The sequence below is a fragment of the Chrysochloris asiatica genome, unplaced genomic scaffold (assembly GCF_000296735.1).
Source record: "Chrysochloris asiatica unplaced genomic scaffold, ChrAsi1.0 scaffold00033, whole genome shotgun sequence".
Taxonomy (NCBI): Eukaryota; Metazoa; Chordata; class Mammalia; order Afrosoricida; family Chrysochloridae; genus Chrysochloris; species Chrysochloris asiatica.
This window is the reverse complement of record NW_006408551.1, coordinates 23,332,855-23,351,411: the sequence shown is the minus strand read 5'-3', so window position 1 is coordinate 23,351,411 and position 18,557 is coordinate 23,332,855. Positions and strand designations below refer to the sequence as shown.

The 18,557-nt window shown below is 38.9% G+C and overlaps 1 protein-coding gene across 2 annotated transcripts in view; it reads left to right on the top strand.

Moving 5' to 3' along the window:
* PTPRR (protein tyrosine phosphatase, receptor type, R) overlaps positions 1-18,557 on the top strand; it is a 444,293-nt gene that overhangs the window by 358,497 nt on the left and 67,239 nt on the right. For both annotated transcript variants that reach the window (XM_006859557.1, XM_006859558.1), the window contains 2 exons: positions 9,334-9,520; positions 13,765-13,849. In XM_006859557.1, coding sequence (XP_006859619.1) covers positions 9,334-9,520; positions 13,765-13,849 — 272 coding nt within the window. The remainder of the gene's footprint in view (positions 1-9,333; positions 9,521-13,764; positions 13,850-18,557) is intronic.

The window sequence follows — 18,557 nt, the reverse complement described above, 5'->3', positions numbered from 1 at the left end:
GGAGTTTTTGTAATGTCTCTTTCCAGAGGAAGTCAATTTGATTTCTGGTTATTCCACCTTGTGTGGTCCATGTATATAGTCATCTTTTATGGTGTTTATAAAAATATTTGCAATGAAGAAGTCATTGGTTTTGAAATTTTCTATCATGTGATTTCCAGCATTGTTTCTATCACCAAGATCATATTTCCAACTACTGATCCTTCCTCTTTGGTTCCAACCTTTGCATTCTAATCACCAGTAATTATCTATACATCTTGATTGTATATTTCATCAATTTCAGACTGAAGAAGTTGGTAAATGTCTTCAGTTTCATCATCACTGGTCACAATAGTATGACAAACTGACAGACAAATGGTGACCACAAATATTTACAGCCTCTGAAACCCTATATAGCATCGCTGAGTCAGAACCAACTCAACATAAATGAGTAACAGACATATAAAAATGCACTTATTCTCATCTCTAATCAAATAAAAACAGGCTACTGTCATTGCTACCTATAAAATAACAAAAATATTAGTCTATTAAAATACTAATGAAGATAATGTCACTATGAGTGATTTTAATTCCTTTTTTGATTCTTCTAAATTATACACATTATCTTCAAATAAAATGTTAGCTTTATCATTTAAAAAAGATTTAAAGACATATATGTATATATATTTAATATCCTCTCTCCTAGTGCAGCCTAAAAGAATGTATCAAAATATTTTAACATTTTAAAGTAGATGTATTAATTGGAATTCCTATTCCATTCTATTTGGATTATCCTAAATACTGTTTGTTGTTTTAGAATGAGAATGAATAAAAGTTGATGTTTTTCCAAGTCAATGATAGCCTACCATAATATTTTACAACTAGGATGGGAAAAGGACATGCAGGGGCTCTGTAGGTAAATACTGAACCACAGGCTCAGGGGTTCATGCCCACCAGCTGCTTCCCAGGAGAAAGATAAGGCTTTCTGCACCCACAAAGATTTACAGCCCCAGAAACCCTATATAGAGTCACTGTGAGTCAGAATTGACTTGATGACACTTAACAATGACAATGAAAACAGCAAGGACAGGAAAATACTTAACATGACAAGGTACTATTTTGTGAAATGAAAAATGCCCTTTTTCTAGGGTCAACAACTTGTGCAAGTTTAACTCTATAATTGAATTTTATGGCATTGTCTGAGGTGTTGCAGTGAAGTGAGCTGGGATTGTTTAACTCAGGGAAATAGATTAGTCACAATGAAGGGAAACACTAAGAAAAATGGATTATTAAGAAGGTTGTATTTTACTTTAATGATAAATGTGTAGATTTTATCCATTGATTTTACAACATTAAAGTTAATCCCAGTATAAACAATTTTCAAGTTTTTAGTAAAGATCACTTTCAATAGACGATTTAAAAAACAAAAAGTGAGAGTTAGTAGATCTTTGTGTATTTATTATTACCCTAATTTAGCATTTCCTGGTGTGGTACTGTAGAATAAGCATTGCACTGATAATCACAAGGTTAGTGGTTAACAAAAACAACATACATATATATGTATGTAGGATATGTATGATCTCCTGGTGTGGTAGTGTAGCGTCAGCACTGGACAGTGAACAACAAGATCAGCAGTTCAAATCCACCAGCTGCTCCTTGGAAACCCCATACAGGGGGGCTATGAGTCAGAATCACCTCGATGGCACTTAACAACAATGACAAACTTAATAACAGCCAGCTAATGCCTTTTATAAGAGGGAAAATGGTGTTCAGTGGCAATTCTCACCTTCCTTGATTCCCAGTCAATGAATGTAGTGGGCAGCCACCCAACTGTGGAGCTTCTAGACTAAGATGGACTAGGAAGAAAAGCCTTGCTTTCTACCTCTGAAAATCAGCCAATGAAAATCCTGTAGAAAACAACAGACAGATCTATAGCCAAATTTAATTCTATAGTTCACAGGGTCACCCTGAGTCAAGGCAGGCTACAACTTTACTTACATTATATCAGTAACCCTGTAGAAACCCGCTCAGGTATTATTGTTGGTAAGTGCTGTTGAGTCAGTTCCAACTCAGAGCAACCCTGTATAGGGTTTCTGAGAAGCAGTTGGCAGTTCTGAACCACAGATACTGTCATTGGAAGTCCACTGCTTCACCTACAGCATCACATTATTGTTGTTAAGTGTCGTTGAGTCGGTTCTGACCCAAAGTGACCCTATATAGGGTTTCCGGGGAGCAGCTGGTGAGCTTGAACCACTGACCTTGCAGTTCAAATGGCTTTGCAGTCTTGGCACATTAACCCACAGTGCCACATAGGTACACTTATTTATTCATGTTACAAAAGACAAGAAAATTGAGACACAAGAAGCTAACTCACCTGCTTAAGAGCCCACCAGAAGACAATGGGAGAGGAGAGATTTGAGGCAATTGTGACTATAAAATGTATATTTACAGCCTGAATACTGCCTCTACTTATGTGTCAATCGCCTTGACCTTTCCTCCCAACAGTTGACTCCCAACTCCCTATGGTGTTCTTAGGTGCCGTCAAGTCAGTTCCAACTCATAACAACCCTGTATGCAACTGAACAAAACACTGCCTGGTCTTGTGCCATCCTCACATTTGTTTCTACGTTTAAGGCCACTGTTACTGCCAGTATTGTCAGTCCATCTCATTGGGGGTTGTCTTAGGATGGGTTCTCTAGAGAAACAAAACTAGTGAAACATTAGAGAGATAGATAAATAGAGTACTGGTGTGGCAATGTAGGATAAGCACTGGACTGCTAACTGAAAAGGGAGCAGTTCAAACCCACCAACCACTCCACAGAAAACCATATACAGGGTTTCTATGAGTCAGAACCAACTTGACAGCATTTAACAACAACAATGTAGATATCAATGTAGATGTGCAAATATAAAGAGAAGAGTTATAGAGCTGATAGAATCCCAAGTCCAGGTCAGGTGAACCAAGAGTTGCAGGTCAAATGGCAGGGAGGCAGGTCTGACAGGTAGGCAGGCAGGTCCGACAGATAAGAAGGCAGGCTGCTTACAATGACTCTCAGGATTGGCACGTAATAGAATAGGTCACTGGCTCAAGTCCAAAGAACCAAAAGTTGGAAGATGAGCCAGATGCAAGATCCAAACCCAGCAGGGAGCAAGTACATTTTGCCTGCATGCCTAATATATTAAAAAACAGGTCACACCCCTGAGGAAATATCCTTTGAGTTGATTGGCTGTGCATAGCAGACCTAATAACAGAGTTAATTACATTATGTTAGATCTCATTATGAGGATAACCACATCTCAGCTGCCAAACCACTGAGAATCCTGGTCCAGTTACATTGACACAAAACCTTAACTATCATAGGGCCTTCCTCTTCTTCACTGACCCTCCATTTTACCAAGGATGATATCTTCTCCAGAGACTGGTCACTCCTAATAACATGTGCAAAGTGTGAGAGATGAAGTCTTACCATCTTGGCTTCTCAGGAGTATTCTGACTGTACTTCTTCCAACACAGATTTGTTTGGTCTTCTGGCAGTCTGTGGTACTTTTTTTTTTAAGTTTTTATTGTAAATTATGTGGGTTTACATGGGAGAAAATCAGTTTTATATTCATCCCATCGTATTTCATTTCATTGTAATGATTACAATCCCCTCCATGCATCATCAAACAACCAAAGGGTACACCCCACAGGCCTGCCCCCTGGCTGTCAGCACACAGCCCCTCTCCCTCCCTGAGTCTAGTGTCAGTCTGTGGTACTTCTAATTTTCTTCTTCAGCATAATTCAAATGCATCAATTACTTTATGGTCTCCCAATAGAATACTGTATAGGCTAACATACTATAAAATGGGGGAAAGTAACACCTTAGAGAACTATTGAAGATTTAATTGAGATACCATGTGTAAAGGTAATTAGAGCAGTATTTGGTAAATAATAGATTTGTGTTGTTGTTGTTAAGCACCATAGAGTCTGTTCCAACTCATAATAACCCTGTAAGGTTTCTGATGAACAGCTGGTGGGTTTCAATGATCAACCTTGTGGTTAGTAGTCCAGGGCTTATCCTATAGCACCACAGTAGATGTTTGTGTTACTGTTATGTGCAGTTGAGTCTGTTCTGACTCATAACAACCCTGTGTGGGGTTTCTAAGGATTGACTGGTGGGTTTGAAATGCTGCCCTTGTGGTTTGCAGTCCAGTGCTTATCCTTAATTCACTTTCTTGCTTCCATAGCTCTCAGCTTACTGTAGAAACCAGAGAGAATTTACTCAGTACATTAAATGGAGCTTAGACCTGGAATCTGGAACCCTTTTATCTCCCAGGTTTGAGCAGAGTATGCTCTGGAAACCACACCTAGGTTAATATAAGATGTTGGTTATATTCTGGATTCCCTCTCTTCTAGACTGGGCAGGCTTTTTATAGTGTTGTGCTTTCTATAACTCTTGCTTTTTTCTCATCTCTCCTGTATAACCTTTCCTCCACAATTCTAAGACATATTTTTACACAAATGAACTCTAGATAAAACTGCTTGTATGCTTTTTCTGAAAGATGCTTTATCACTTCCTGTTCCCACGCTTTTTCTCATTCCAAGCTTTCTCTTTTAAATACCCTCTACACATAACCACCATCACCACAAATACATTTGCCTATTGAACGTCTTGACCTTCCAGGTTCATTTCAAGTGTCTCCTCCTTTATACATCTGTTTTAATTACTCCAAATCGAAGAGACTTTGCCATCTACTAAACCTGGTATGGTGCTGCAAGATAAAGCACTAGATTGCAAGGTCAGTTTGAACAGCAAGGTCAGCAGTTCAAACCCACCAGCTGCTCTTCAGAAACACTATGCAGGGTCACTATGATTCAGAACCAACTCAACAGCACTTAACAACAACAAACTACTGTTAGCACAGAAACTTCTATTTTTGAGGCTGAAAATTGCTTGAATGGTTTTTAATGGCATCTGACTAGCACACCATCTCTCCTAACTTCTTATCCCTCACTCATCTGTCAGTTTGTCATACTGTGGTGGCTTGCATGTTGCTGTGATTCTGGAAGCTATGTCACCGGTATTTTAAACACCAACAGGGCACCCATAATGGACAGGTTTCAGCTAAGTTTCCAGACTAAGACAGACTAGGAAGAAGGTGAGACGGACTACTTCTGAATATTTAGTCACTGGAAACCTTATGAATAGCAATGGAACGCTGTCAGATAGCAGTAGAATATTGAATATTGCAACATAATGAAGAGCACCAGAATGTTGTCAGATACAGTGCCAGAAGATGAGCCAGTACAGTAAGAACTCAGACATATTAGTAGGAAATGGTTATTAGACTCAGAAAGGAGTTTCTACTAATTTAAAGACCAGAAGAACTAAATTGAGAAACTTCTTTTAAAAATTGCTTTTCCATAAAAATAGATTTTAAAATTCTTTACCTGAAAAATAAACCATCTTAAATTTTTTTTTTAAATAGACCACCTTTTGCTATTCCTCAACAATTTGTCTCCTACTCAGAAACACAGGACCTCCATCACCCACCAGCAACTCAAAATAATAATAATTTAAAATCAGATGAGAAAAACATTTCTCTATCACACAGATAATATTTTATGAGGTAGTCAGAATGCTGTCCCCAAATCCTTATTCTAGTGATTCAGAATAGTTAAAAATAATAGAGTGAAAAGAAGGTTGTCAGAAACATGCTTCCCCCACCAAAAAAAAAAAAAACCCATACAGAAGACAATATTAATAGCTTTTAAAGTCAGATGAAAAGACAAAAATAAAATTAAGAGGAAAGAAAATATTTCACATTTTAAAAGTTTACAGGAGGGTTGCTATGAGTCAGAACCGACTCGACGGTATTTAACAACACAATGACTATGAATCTCTGCATCAGATAACACAAAGGTCAATATATAAAACACAGTGACAAAGTAACCGTCTTGAAAAGTTCACATACATTTCTCAGGCTTTGACAAAGCCAGTAGGAAAAAAGGTATGGAATTATTAGATTGGGATACCTTTAAAAATATGTAATAGAATAATAAATATACTTGTGTGTGTATGTTTATACAATAGATATCAATCAATATGTAATCAAACTTCCATGTACTGTACTTACAACTTAATAAGAAAGATAAATGTTCCAACTTTTAAATAATCTTCCATGTAAAGCAAGAATTAAAACTACAATTACAAGTCATTATAAATTAACAAAAGAGACAACATTGCCTATCACATTTATAGAATGACACCAAAACTGCCACTAGAGACACACTGATAGGTGTAAAGGACTGGGATGTTTTTGTTTAGTGGGTTTGTTTTGTGTGTTCTAATCATTTTTCATTGATTAAAATTAAGCTCTAATCACATGAATATTTCCTGATGTGTTGTTGTTAGGTGATACTGAATCAGTTCCAACTCATAGTAACCCTGTATAGGGTTTCCAGGGAGTGTCTGGTGGATTTGAACCATCAACCTTGTGAGTTAGCTTATCCTGCAGCCCCACCGAGGACTACACTTTCTGACATAGTACTCCATAATAAGCATGTAAAACACTAGCTAGAGGATATCATTTTCTGAGTTTAGTATCTATCCACTTTTACTGTCTTTACTCTCATTTATTTTGACCTATTCCCTGTTCTCCACTTCTTTGGTTTGCCAGCCACTTGGCACCATATTTGGGCTCCCACTCAACACACACCTAATGCCTCTTTAAATTTCACACTTCTATTGTGCATTAATGTGCTGAACTGCAAGGTTTGTTTGAACTGCAATGTTGGTGGTTCAAGCTCACCAGCCGCTCCTCAGAAGCCCTATGCATGGTAGCTATGGATCGGAACCGACTCGACAGCACTTACCAACAACAACTGAAACACAGTCTCTGACTTAGGCCTGCAATCTCTTGTTAAGTTCCATCAAGTCAGTTCTGATTCGTATCAACCGTGTATAGGGTTTCTGAGGAGCTGCTGGTGAGCTTGAGCCTTGCAGTTCAAACTGGCCTTGCAGTCCAGCAGCGCATTAACCCATAGCACCACACCAGGACTCCTTCAGTCTCTTACATGCTATTTATAGTTACTTCTTTGTTCCACACAATTAGAGCTACTGATAAATATTCATACCTTCTGTCCAAGGACACAAGGTCTATATAGAAGTTTGAAGAGCCTCACTTGTCTTCGATCAAGAGGGGAGAAATTACAGAGCAAAGATAAATTATAGTTTAGCTTAACAGTATGTGGTATCTGATGGTCCCTTCTAAATTTGTTGCAATATGTGACAACAAACCATCCTCCCATAGCCCTCTCAGTTCAGCTGGGTTCAATAATTTCTTACGAAATCCACACAGAACTCAGTCCCCATACTTATAGTGATGGGGTTTATTAGGTTACAATACAGGATCAGAAAATGCTCGGGGCACAGTTGTTCCAGTCAGCTGCTCATCAATGCCCATAGGACATTCCACTTCACCATAGACCTCAGCCTGAAGGCACTCAGCTCTAGCTCTCCCACTTAAGTGCCTGGAGGCACCTCACTCTATAAGCAAGCTTCCTCCCTAAAGTCACTCAACTTTCCTTGCTCCGTGGCCTGGGAAGTTCACTGCTCTGTCTTGTGCTATAGTGCTTGTCCTTCTACTGCTGCTCATCTGCTACTCCTGTGCTGTCAGTTTCCTGTACTGGGTTAAGGAGGTTCAATAAGCAGAGATATTTGGGTTGAAAGGACACACTCCATTCCTGGCCCTTCTTATTTGATGGTAGTGAGATCTCCCTTCCTACCTCTGAGATGGCTTATTTTATACCCATGCTAGAGTTTTTTAAGATTTTTAATTAACTGTGCTAACATCTATAGCAGAATCTTGTCATCCTATCAGTATCTTCTCCCAATTTCTCATACCTAGACCCAGCAGGGTGGAGATGTTGTTTGGTAAGAGTGACAGACTGTGGCTAGAAAAGACATTAGATAATTCACGATAACACTGTCACATACTTAAATAAGCATGTCCAGGCATACACACACACATACATGCATGTGAGATACAGAAGTCATCTCCTAGAACTAACTCAGACTTACACTCTTTATCTAAATTCCATTTCATTCATAATAAGTTGAATGAAAATAAATCACCTTTTTTTTTCTCCACTCTTCTTATACTGAGTAAAATCACAAGTACTTTATGGAAAAAACATTAGATGGCTATATATGATTTCGATACTGAACTCTTTGGCATACATACACATTAAAGCTGCTTTGTATTGCATCTGATTTTTGTTCAAAATCTGAATTTTCCAAAACATTTCATATTAATTAGCTATCCTGAGTCCTGGTATGGCATTGTAGGATGAGCACTGAACTGCTAACCACAAGGTTGGTGGTTTAAACCCCCAGTCACCACTTGGAAATCCTATAAGTCACAACTGACTCAACAGCACTTAACCTTATTTCTATAGCAAATATACCATTAATAAATTATAGTACATTTTTAAAATTCAGAGTTATTCCCAACAGTAAAATGGTCAGTTTACTATAAAGAAACTATGAATGGTTGCTATAGTCAACCACAATACTATAAAAGATGCCTGACTCCTATGTCTACAAAATTTCTCAATTATGTCCATTGTATAGGAATAGAGATTTTGTAAATCAAAATGATCCATGTGGTTCACACTATGATGGCTAAAAATTTTTTAAAAGATGAAAATAACAAATTTTGGTAAGGATGTGAGAAAATTGGAACCCTAGTAGAAATAAATATAAAATGGTACAATCATTGTGGGGTGGTTCCCCAAAAAACTAAAAGTGGAACTAAAAATAGGACCCAGCAATTCCACTCTTTGGTATATACACAAAAGACTTGAAAGTAGAGGCTCAAAACGAGACTTGTACACCAATATTCCTCGCAGTACAACTCACAATTGTCAATAGGTGGAAACAGCCTAAGTGTCCTTTAACAGGTGAATGGATAAACAAGATGTGGTACATACACACATAGAATACTATTCTGCCAATAAGAGAAACAAAGTCTTTACTTGTGCTGCAATATGGATGGAGCTTGAAGGCAATATGCTAAGCGAAATATGTAAAAGGACAAATACTCTGATATTACTTATACTCATATAAAAAGACAAGAAAATTCAAATGTATAGAGAACAAAGTTTATTAGTGGTTACCAGGACTGGAAGGGAGGTGGGAATAAGGGTACTTAATGGTAATGATAAAAAAAATCACATTAATTAAGGGTAGGGCTGCACAGCCAATTATTTTAATTGTTGTCAATAAGTTATACACCTGTTAAAAGTCTAATTGGTACACACACAAAAATAATCCATGTGATGTTTAAACCTATTCTTATTCTTCTCCAATGTAGGCGAGGGTCCAATGTATCCCTTACATTGGACATGAGTAGTTTGGGGAGCATTGAACCCTTTGTGGCTATACCAACGCCACGGGAGAAGGTAGCAATGGAGTATCTGCAGTCAGCCAGCCGAATTCTCACAAGGTCACAGCTGAGAGACGTCGTGACAAGTTCACATTTACTCCAAAGTGAATTCATGGTGAGGATGCTGTTTATTATTTACTCTTCAGTAGATATTTTGATATGATACACACTAGGGAGGGAACCCTCTTAGCAATAGGGTAAGTGATTGGCTGCTAACCAAAAGGTCAATGTTTCAAGCCCATCATACACTCCATGGGAGAAACATGTGGCAATCTGTTTCTGTAAAGATTGCAGCCTTGGAGACACAACCGATCAGTTTTACTCTGTCCTATAGGATCAGTAAGGAGTTCTGGTAGCATAGTGGTTACTAATAAGGCTGCTAACCTCAGGATCAGCAGTTCAAAACTACCAACTGTTCAGCAGGAGAAAGAGGTGTTCTGCTCCTGTAAAGATTTACAGCCTCAGAAACCCTGTACAGGGTCGCTATGAGTCAGAACAGACTCCATGGCACATAACCAACACCAGCATAGGATCATGGACTCCTAGTGTGGATCCAGCACTGGACTTTGAATCACAAGGTTGGCAGTTCAAACCCACCAACTGCACCTTGGAAACCCTGTACAGAGTTGCTATGAGTCGGAACCGACTCACTGGCATTTAACAACAACAACAGGATCATTGGAGGAGCCTTGGTGGTGTGGTGGTTAAGCATTGGGCTTCTAGCTGAAAGGCTGGTAGTTTGAATCCACCAGCCACTCTGTATGAGAAAAATTAGTCTACTTCTATAAGGACTTTACAGCCTCAGACACCCTATGGGGCAGTTATATTCTGTTCTATAGGGTTGCTATGAGTGAGAATTAACTTAATGGCAATTTTTTTTGTTTTCTTTTTTGGGAGGGTAGAGGTAATCCTGTAGAATTATAATGGTAGCTGAAACTAAGATTGTTGTTATTAAGTGCCAACAAGTCAGTTCCAATTCATAGCAACCCGGTATAGGGTTTCCAAGAAGCAGATGATAAATTTGCACCACCAACCTTGCAATTCAAACCATGAGTCCTTTTTTTGCCCAAGGGGAATCTCCATTGTCTAGTCACTGTGCAGCTTAAATTAGTCGTGCATCTTAGGACACATCAGTTGAGTATAATAAATGGACTCTTTCAATGTTAGTTGAAATAGCTGCCACCGCTCGAATGGTGAAAGGAGTCCTAGTGCTGCGGTGGGCTACATATTGGGCTGCTGAACACAAAGTCAATGGTCCAAAGCCACCATCTGCAGGAGGAAGATGACGCTGTCTGCTCTCATAAAGATTTACAGCCTCAGAAACCCAAAAGAAGCCGTTCTATAGGGTTGCTATGAGTTGGAATCAGCTTGAAGGCAGTGAGTTTGATTTGTTTTTTGGCTAATGAAAGATCAGCAGTGATTAGATTTACCATTAGCTCCATGGACTATTGTTAAAGTGTCTCAAGCAAAATATAAATGGAGTTTTTAAAATTAGACTTTACAGTATCATCTTTTTTCTACATGAAGAAAATGAGAAACACAAGAATGAAAGAACCATTAGACAACCACACATAACTAGTTGGAAGCACAGCTATTTCTCTTCTAGAACCACAGATAGCACTTTTCTATATGAAAGTAGTCCTTAGCAGAACCTACTTCCCTGAAAGGGAAGATAAGGACAACATGGAGTGTCCAGGAGAGAGAGGATGCTGGAAGGTGATAGATTGTCAAGTGTGTGTCAGAAGACAAGAGGTAAGTAGGAAGGAGCAAAGGAGGAATAAAGACATTGGCTACTTCGTGGTTTTCTCAAAACAAACTGAACTGGTTGAAATGATCGAACTTGAACATGTGGTTCCTATTGTATATTCACCAATCTTGCTTATTTTGGCTCGGTGAATTTGAGGTGCTAAAACATTTTGTTGAAGAAGAGTAGAATAATTATTATAAATATATAATACAAGTTTAGGAAATGATGTTAAAAAAGGAATATGCTCCTCTCTGTAGACCAGGTCTCAAGTTCATAATTGTGGTTGTTAAGTGCCATTGAGTCCATTTCAAATCATATCTACTCTGTGTAGGGTTTCCAAGGAGCAAGTAGTTAAGTCTGAACAGCTGACCCTGTGGTTCAAACTGACCTTGTGATTCTGAGCTTAACCTACAGCATCACCTGACTTTTCTTAGATTTTTCAGACTGACAGAAAACTAGAACAATTTAAATTAACTTAAAGATAATTTCTTTCATTTCACTGCATATTAAGCTGTGATATTATATATTTTCCATTGGAAAAAATTTAAATTAAAAAAATATGTGGCACCACAGGATAATCACTCAACCTCAAGGTTGGTTTGAACCGCAAGACAGGCAGTTCAAACTCACCAGCCTTTCCTTGGAAACCCTATACAGGGTCTCTATAAGCTGGAACCAACTTAATGGCACTTAACAACAACAAGAACTTAATACTTATTGATCATAAAGTAACATAAGATCTATTTTATTTCACATTAGTCTTAGCTAAGCAACCCTTTGCAGAAATTTAGAGGATGGGGGAGAAAAAATGGCAACACATATTTCTCCACAGAGCTCTCTACTTCTCAGCTGGGTTCAATGATTTACTGCAATGCACACACAGAACTCAGACAACATATTCACAGTTGTAGAGGCTTCTTCGGGAATTTAACAGGTTACAATTCAGGGTCAGAAATGCTTAGGACACAGTTTTACCAGTGAAGATAGCTTCTTTTCAGCTGTGACCACAGACAGGTTTCTCCAATCTTCAGGTGCTTGGCCAGACCTCTGCCCTGCTCCCGCAATGTTACAGAGATGTTTTTGAGCTGTTGATAAATGACCACAGGGCACACCACTTCTAGGTAAGCCTCAGTCTGAAGGCACTTGGCTCTAGCTTTGTGGGTCAAGACACCTAGTTCCCCCACATAAGTGTCTGGAGGCACCCACTCTGCAAGCAAGCCTCCTTCCCATTCACTCAATTTTACATGCTTTATGGACCTCGAAGGCCACCACTCAGCCTCATGCTCTGACTCTTGGTTCTGTTGCTGCTACTCCTCTGTCATCCTCCGGTGTCACAACTTACTGTCCCTGAGTTGAGGAGATTCAGTGCACAGAGGTCTCAGGATCCAAAGGATGTGCTCCACTCCTGGCTCTTCTTTGATGGTGGTGAGATCCCCACTCCTGTTTCTGAGATGGCTCGTTCTTAAACCACATTAACCCAAATTTTGTAACCCAAGTTTTTACATTCACAATTAACTCTGCTAACAGTCACAGCTAAATGAAATCATCTTATCAGCATCTTCGCTCACCTTTTCTTAGCCACACCCATGAGGAAAAAATTGTTTGTTGGGAATTACAAATACTATGGGTAGAAGAGCCATATGGAATAATCCACTGCACTTTAGAAAGCATATATCTCTGGTAGCGTAGTGTTTACGAATCGGGCTGCGAACCTTAAGGTCAGCGGTTCGAAACTACCAGCTGCTCCGTGGGAGAAAGATCAGGCTTTCTACTCCCGTAAAGATTTACACCCTCGGAAACCCTGTACAGGGTCGCTATGGGTCGGATCCGACTCGATGGCACTCAACAACATTATTTATATAATCAAATCCTTAAATATTTGTTTGGACCTTTTCAAAACATTGGTTGGCTGCTTCCCTTGTCCCAGTCAGCTACAAATGTTCACCTTTTTAGGTCTAATGCATTTCCAAAGAGTCACTTCATTTCTAATTATTAGTTTTCCAATCAATTAAGAGACACAGCAAATACTCTGACCAAATAAGAAGATTTATATTCATGTTTTAAGTGGAAAAAGATAGTTTGGATGCACTTCACTGAAAATATTGTGAAATGGAACAGACAAAATATAAAGCATTCCTTAAAGCAAAAATGCATCATTTCCTCATTACTTGAAATCAACAGAAAAGTCCTTTATATTAACAATGTTGGCAGGGAGTCACAATTAATGTCATAAGGAAATTCATGACAGTGAATTTTTGTTACTGAACTTCTATAATAATTTGAAAAGAATTTTAACACATTGTTAAAAATTTTTTTCCAGCTGTTTATATACTTTCAGAAATTGTATCCAAACAGGATTTTTTAAATCTACAAATCTGTTAATAACTGCATATAAAATTGTGTTCTTTAATATGCAGAGCTTTTCTTAGAAATAGCTTGTCAGGGTACAGCTGATATGTTTATGAAAGGAAGGGTGTTGGTCAACCAGAGGTGGGAGTCCGTTGTTTTTTATGTTACTTTGAAGTCTAATAAAGCTATGGAGCAGATGGCCCCCTGTGAAGATTCTCTTTGTGGCACACTAGATACACTAATGATATCATTTATTTTTGTAGGAAATACCTATGAACTTTGTGGATCCCAAAGAAATTGACATTCCACGACATGGAACTAAAAATCGCTATAAGACTATTTTGCCAAGTAAGTTTCTTAAATTGAATAGTTAGTATTGTAAACCTAGGCCTTCTCTTATTTTCCCTGCTTTATCACTTATCCTCTTATTACTGACATGTATGCCAAATTTGAAGCTGCAAACACGTATTATGAATAATTATTAAACAGTTGTGAAGTTAGTAATTTTACTTTGCATTACTCTTGTTATAATGCTAGGCTAACAATTCCGGCAGACACATGGTTCTAAAACTTTATTGTGTCTCATGTTTAGGGTCAATGGATGTTCCAAATTGTGTCAAGCAATTTAATAAAGAAAGAAAAACTTTTTCAAGAAATGGTGTTAGGATCATTGGACATCCAAATACAAAAGAAGTTGAACTACTAACTCATACCATATTTAAAATAATTATCTCAGAAAGAATCAAAGATATAAGAGCTAAAACTGCAAAACCCTTAGAAAAGGGCTATGTGTGTGTGTGTGTGTGTGTGTGTATGGTCTTATATTAGGCCAATTTCTTAGATATGACACACTGAGAAATGAAGCAAATGTCCACACAAAAACTGATACATGCCACAGCATGTGTGCACCTTGAAAGCATTTTGCTAAGTTTAAAAAAAGAAAAGAAAAAAGATTGCATTTGTATGATTCAATTTATAGGAAATGTCCAGGTAAGCAAATCTACAAAGACAGAAGATAGACTAATTGCTGCCTTGGGCTGGGGTAAGGGGTGGGAAGTGCCTGCCAAAGGGTATGGAGTTTCTTTTCAGGGTAATGAACATGTTAGAACATTGACTGTGGTGATGGTTGTAGAATTCTGTGAGTATGCTAAAAGCCATTGAATGGCATGAGATGGGACTATGTCTTAATCAAGGTCCAGAGATTCTGTTTAAGTCAGTCTGTCGTTGGGCCTAGAACACAGTACTTTTAGCAAATACCCAGGTAATTCTGATGCAGTTGCTACCAGCACACACTTGGAGAGATGCAGCTATAGACTGTGGTAAAGCTGAGTTGAATTCCATGATGTCACCAATGGCCCAGTAAGGAATAAGTCTGATCTTACAGTCTGTAAAATCAAGTTCATGGAATAAAGAAGAGAGATGGGTAGAAAAGAATTCAAGGTATTAAGAACCACAGTGGTATAGGCTCAGCTGGAATAGGAGCTAGAGAGGATTGAGAAATTTATTTCTGCCTGGTGGTGGTGGTGGTGGTGGTGGTGGTGTGCCATAGGATCAGTTCTGAGTCTTGGTGACCCTGTATAGGGTTTCTGAGGCTGTCAATCTTTATGGGAGCAGAAAGCCTCACTTTTCTCCTACTGAATGGCTGGCCTATTCTAACTGCTGAACTTGCAGTTAGCTGCACAACTCATAACGGAATTTGCAACCAGGGTTCCTTAATTTTGTATATAACAGGCAAAAAGGCTTCAGAGAGAACGTTACATCTTCAGCTACTTAGTGATACAGTTAGGTTTTGGCAAAAACCCATAAATCTCTACCTGCAATAGCTTGAAAAAATGAAGCCATAAGGGCTCTAATAAAGTTTTGACATTAAAATAATAAAGTCTTCATAATGGAATCCATTAAATTCTCTTATAAGACACCAAATTCTCTTTATTTTTGGTAAAAGCAATAAAATAAAATAGGGTAATTTAAGTGTTAACTGTTAAAGGTGTCCACTGAGAAGTGAAGAGTGTTTTAGTACTTTCCCTTCTGGGTGTTGTTGTTAAATGCTGTCAAGTCTCTTCCAACTCAGGTTGTTGTTGTTGTTGTTGTTGTTAAGTTCCATCGAGTTAGTTCCAACCCATAACGATCATATATAGGGGTTTCCAAGGAGTGACTGGTGAGCTTCAGCCGCCAACCTTGCAGTTCAAACTGCCTGGCAGTGCAGTGTATTACCCACAGCATGACCCCAGGACTCCTGTTCCGACTCATAGCAACCCAGTATAGGGTTTCCAAGGAGTAGCTGATGATTTTGAACTGCCAGCCTTATGGTTCAAGCCAACCTTGTGGTTCAGGCCTACCTTACGATCAAGTGCTTATCCTATAGCACCATAACCAGGACTCCAATACATATTTTGTAGTTACTTTCTGTGGTATTTTTAAACTTGTTCTCTGGTGTCCTAGTGTGGCTCTATAGGATAAGCACACGACTGCAAGGTTGGTTTGAACCGCAAGGTCTGTGGCTCATAATCACCAGTCACTCCTCAGACAATCTATACAGGGTCACTATGAGTCAGAAGCAACTTGATGGCACGTAACAACAACAACATAGCTAAATATATTTATGTCAGGTATAATCAGAATGCCTGGGTGGGGCAAATGGTCAGCATACTTGGCTGCTAACCAAAAGTTAGAGATTCAAGTCCACCTAGAGTCTCCTCAGAAAACCCTGGAGATCTACTCTGAAAAAAAATCAGCTGTGGAAAATCCTATAGAGCACCGTTCTACTCAGACATCCATGGGGTCACCATGAGCCACAATTGACTTAATGGCAAATAGTTCTAAGGTTATGTTCTTGTTGATGTTAAGATTGAGTTGGTTTTGACCCATAACAATATGGGTTTCTGAGGAGCAGCTGGTGAGCTTGAACCTCCAACTTTGTGGTTCAAACTGACTTTGCAGTCCAGTTCATTAACCCTCAGTGCCACAAGGTATGGCTTTTTTCAAACGATAGTTTATGGCTACAGCTGGATGAATGGGATGAGATGCTGAACATTAAGACTGGTTCTCTCTCTCTCACTCTCTTTCTCTGTCAGTTTTTCAAAATCTAAAATATTCCAAACATAATCAGGGCATATACATGCATGCCAATTACGATATCTAACTAATGATTAGGATTGTTTTTGAAGTTCAACCTTCTCTATTTCCTGACCAGATGATATGAAGCAACTGCTTCATAGTCCTGTGTCAGCTTTTCCATTCCCAGAACTGGGTGGGTCACTTGAACCAGGGCACCTGTGCTGACAACCGATGTTGTAAATGATGACTTTTTCTGTTGAAAAATGTCTCTAGCTTGGATACTCCACCTACCCCTTATTGTGCAAATAATTATAATTTAGGAAATGTAGCTTAGAAAAGCCACACCATTGGTTCAGAGGTCAGACTTAGTAAGAACAGTTTCTGTATAATGCTAGGTTTAGAATACTTTGTGCTGTACATGAGGAAGATTGAATTGTAGATGAGGAAGTAGAAATAGTAAATGCAATAAACTCTTTTAGGCATTTAGCTGAGTAAAGAAGGATAACAGTAGAACTATTGTTTGGGAGGAATTAATTGGGTTTTTTTCTAAGCTGAATGTTATGTTGTTATGTTAAGTGCCATGGAGTCTGTTCTGACTCTTAACAACACTGTATAGGGTTTCCAAGGAGCAGCTGATGAGTTTGAACCGCTGGCCTTGTAGTTGAAACCTACCTTGCAGTCCAGTGCTATATCCCACAGTGCCATACCAGATGACCATTTAAGTCAGTGTAATAAACATAAGTCAATGTAATAAACCTATCTAAGTTGGCGGATCAGGTAGATGTACAGTAAGGAGCTCCGTCACCAACAACACGGAATACCGGACCAAGCAGGCTCAGGGGATGGTGCTAGAACTAAGAACCATATATAATTAAGCTACTCCCAGAGCCACCATCTTGGGAGAGAACAAGTGGGGGAAGGATCAAAACAGCCACGAATGCCTGACATAACCACAGAGATAAAGGTGGGGGCCTTCTTTTTTGGTATCTGTTCATTGGTCTCTCACCGTCTGCGCAAATCCATTCTGGTGACTAGAGGGGAGGCCTGAACGAATGAACACCCCACCCCCACCTCTGGAGGGTTCTACTACGCATGCGCACAAATCTCGAAATTTAAAGTGACAGTTTCCACTTAAAACCAAACCGCCACCACTCATTTGTCAGTTTGTCACACTGTGGTGGCTTGTGAGTTGCTGTGATTCTGAAAGCTATGCCACTGGTATTTTAAATACTAGCAGGGTCACCCATGGTGGACAGGTATCTGATGAGCTTCCAGACAAAGACAGACTAGGAAGGAAGAGTGACAAACTACTTCCAAATGTTTAGTCACTGAAAACCTTATGAATAGCTGAGAAACACTGTCAGATATAGTGCCGGAAAATGAGCCCCTCAAGTTGGAGGGCACTCAAAATGCGACTGGGGAAGAACTGCCTCCTCAAAGTAGAATTGACTGTGATAACAAGAATGGAGTAAAACTCGTGGGAGAAAAGCTCCTGGGACCTTCATTTGCTGATGGGCCACAAATCAAAATGAAGAGAAACAGCTGTAAACATCCATTGAAAATAGGAACATGAAATGTACGAAGTATGAATCTAGGAAAATTGGAAGTTGTCAAAAATGAAATGAACACTGATATCTTAGGCATTAGTGAGCTGAAATGGACTGGCATTGGCCATTTTGAATCTGACAACCACATGGTTTTCTATGCCAGGAATGACAAATTGAAGAAGAATGGTGTTGCATTTATCGTCAAAAAGAACATATCCAGATCAGTCATGAGGGACAACACTGTCTGTGATAGGATAATATCCATGCGCTTACAGGGAAGCCCAGTTAATACCATTATTAGTCAAATTTATGCACCAACCACTAAAGCCAGTGAGGATGAAATAGAAGAATTCTACCAACTTCTTCAATGTGAAATTGATCAAACATGCAATCAAGATGTATTGATCATTACCGGTGATTGGAATGCAAAGGTTGGTAGTTGGAAAATATGG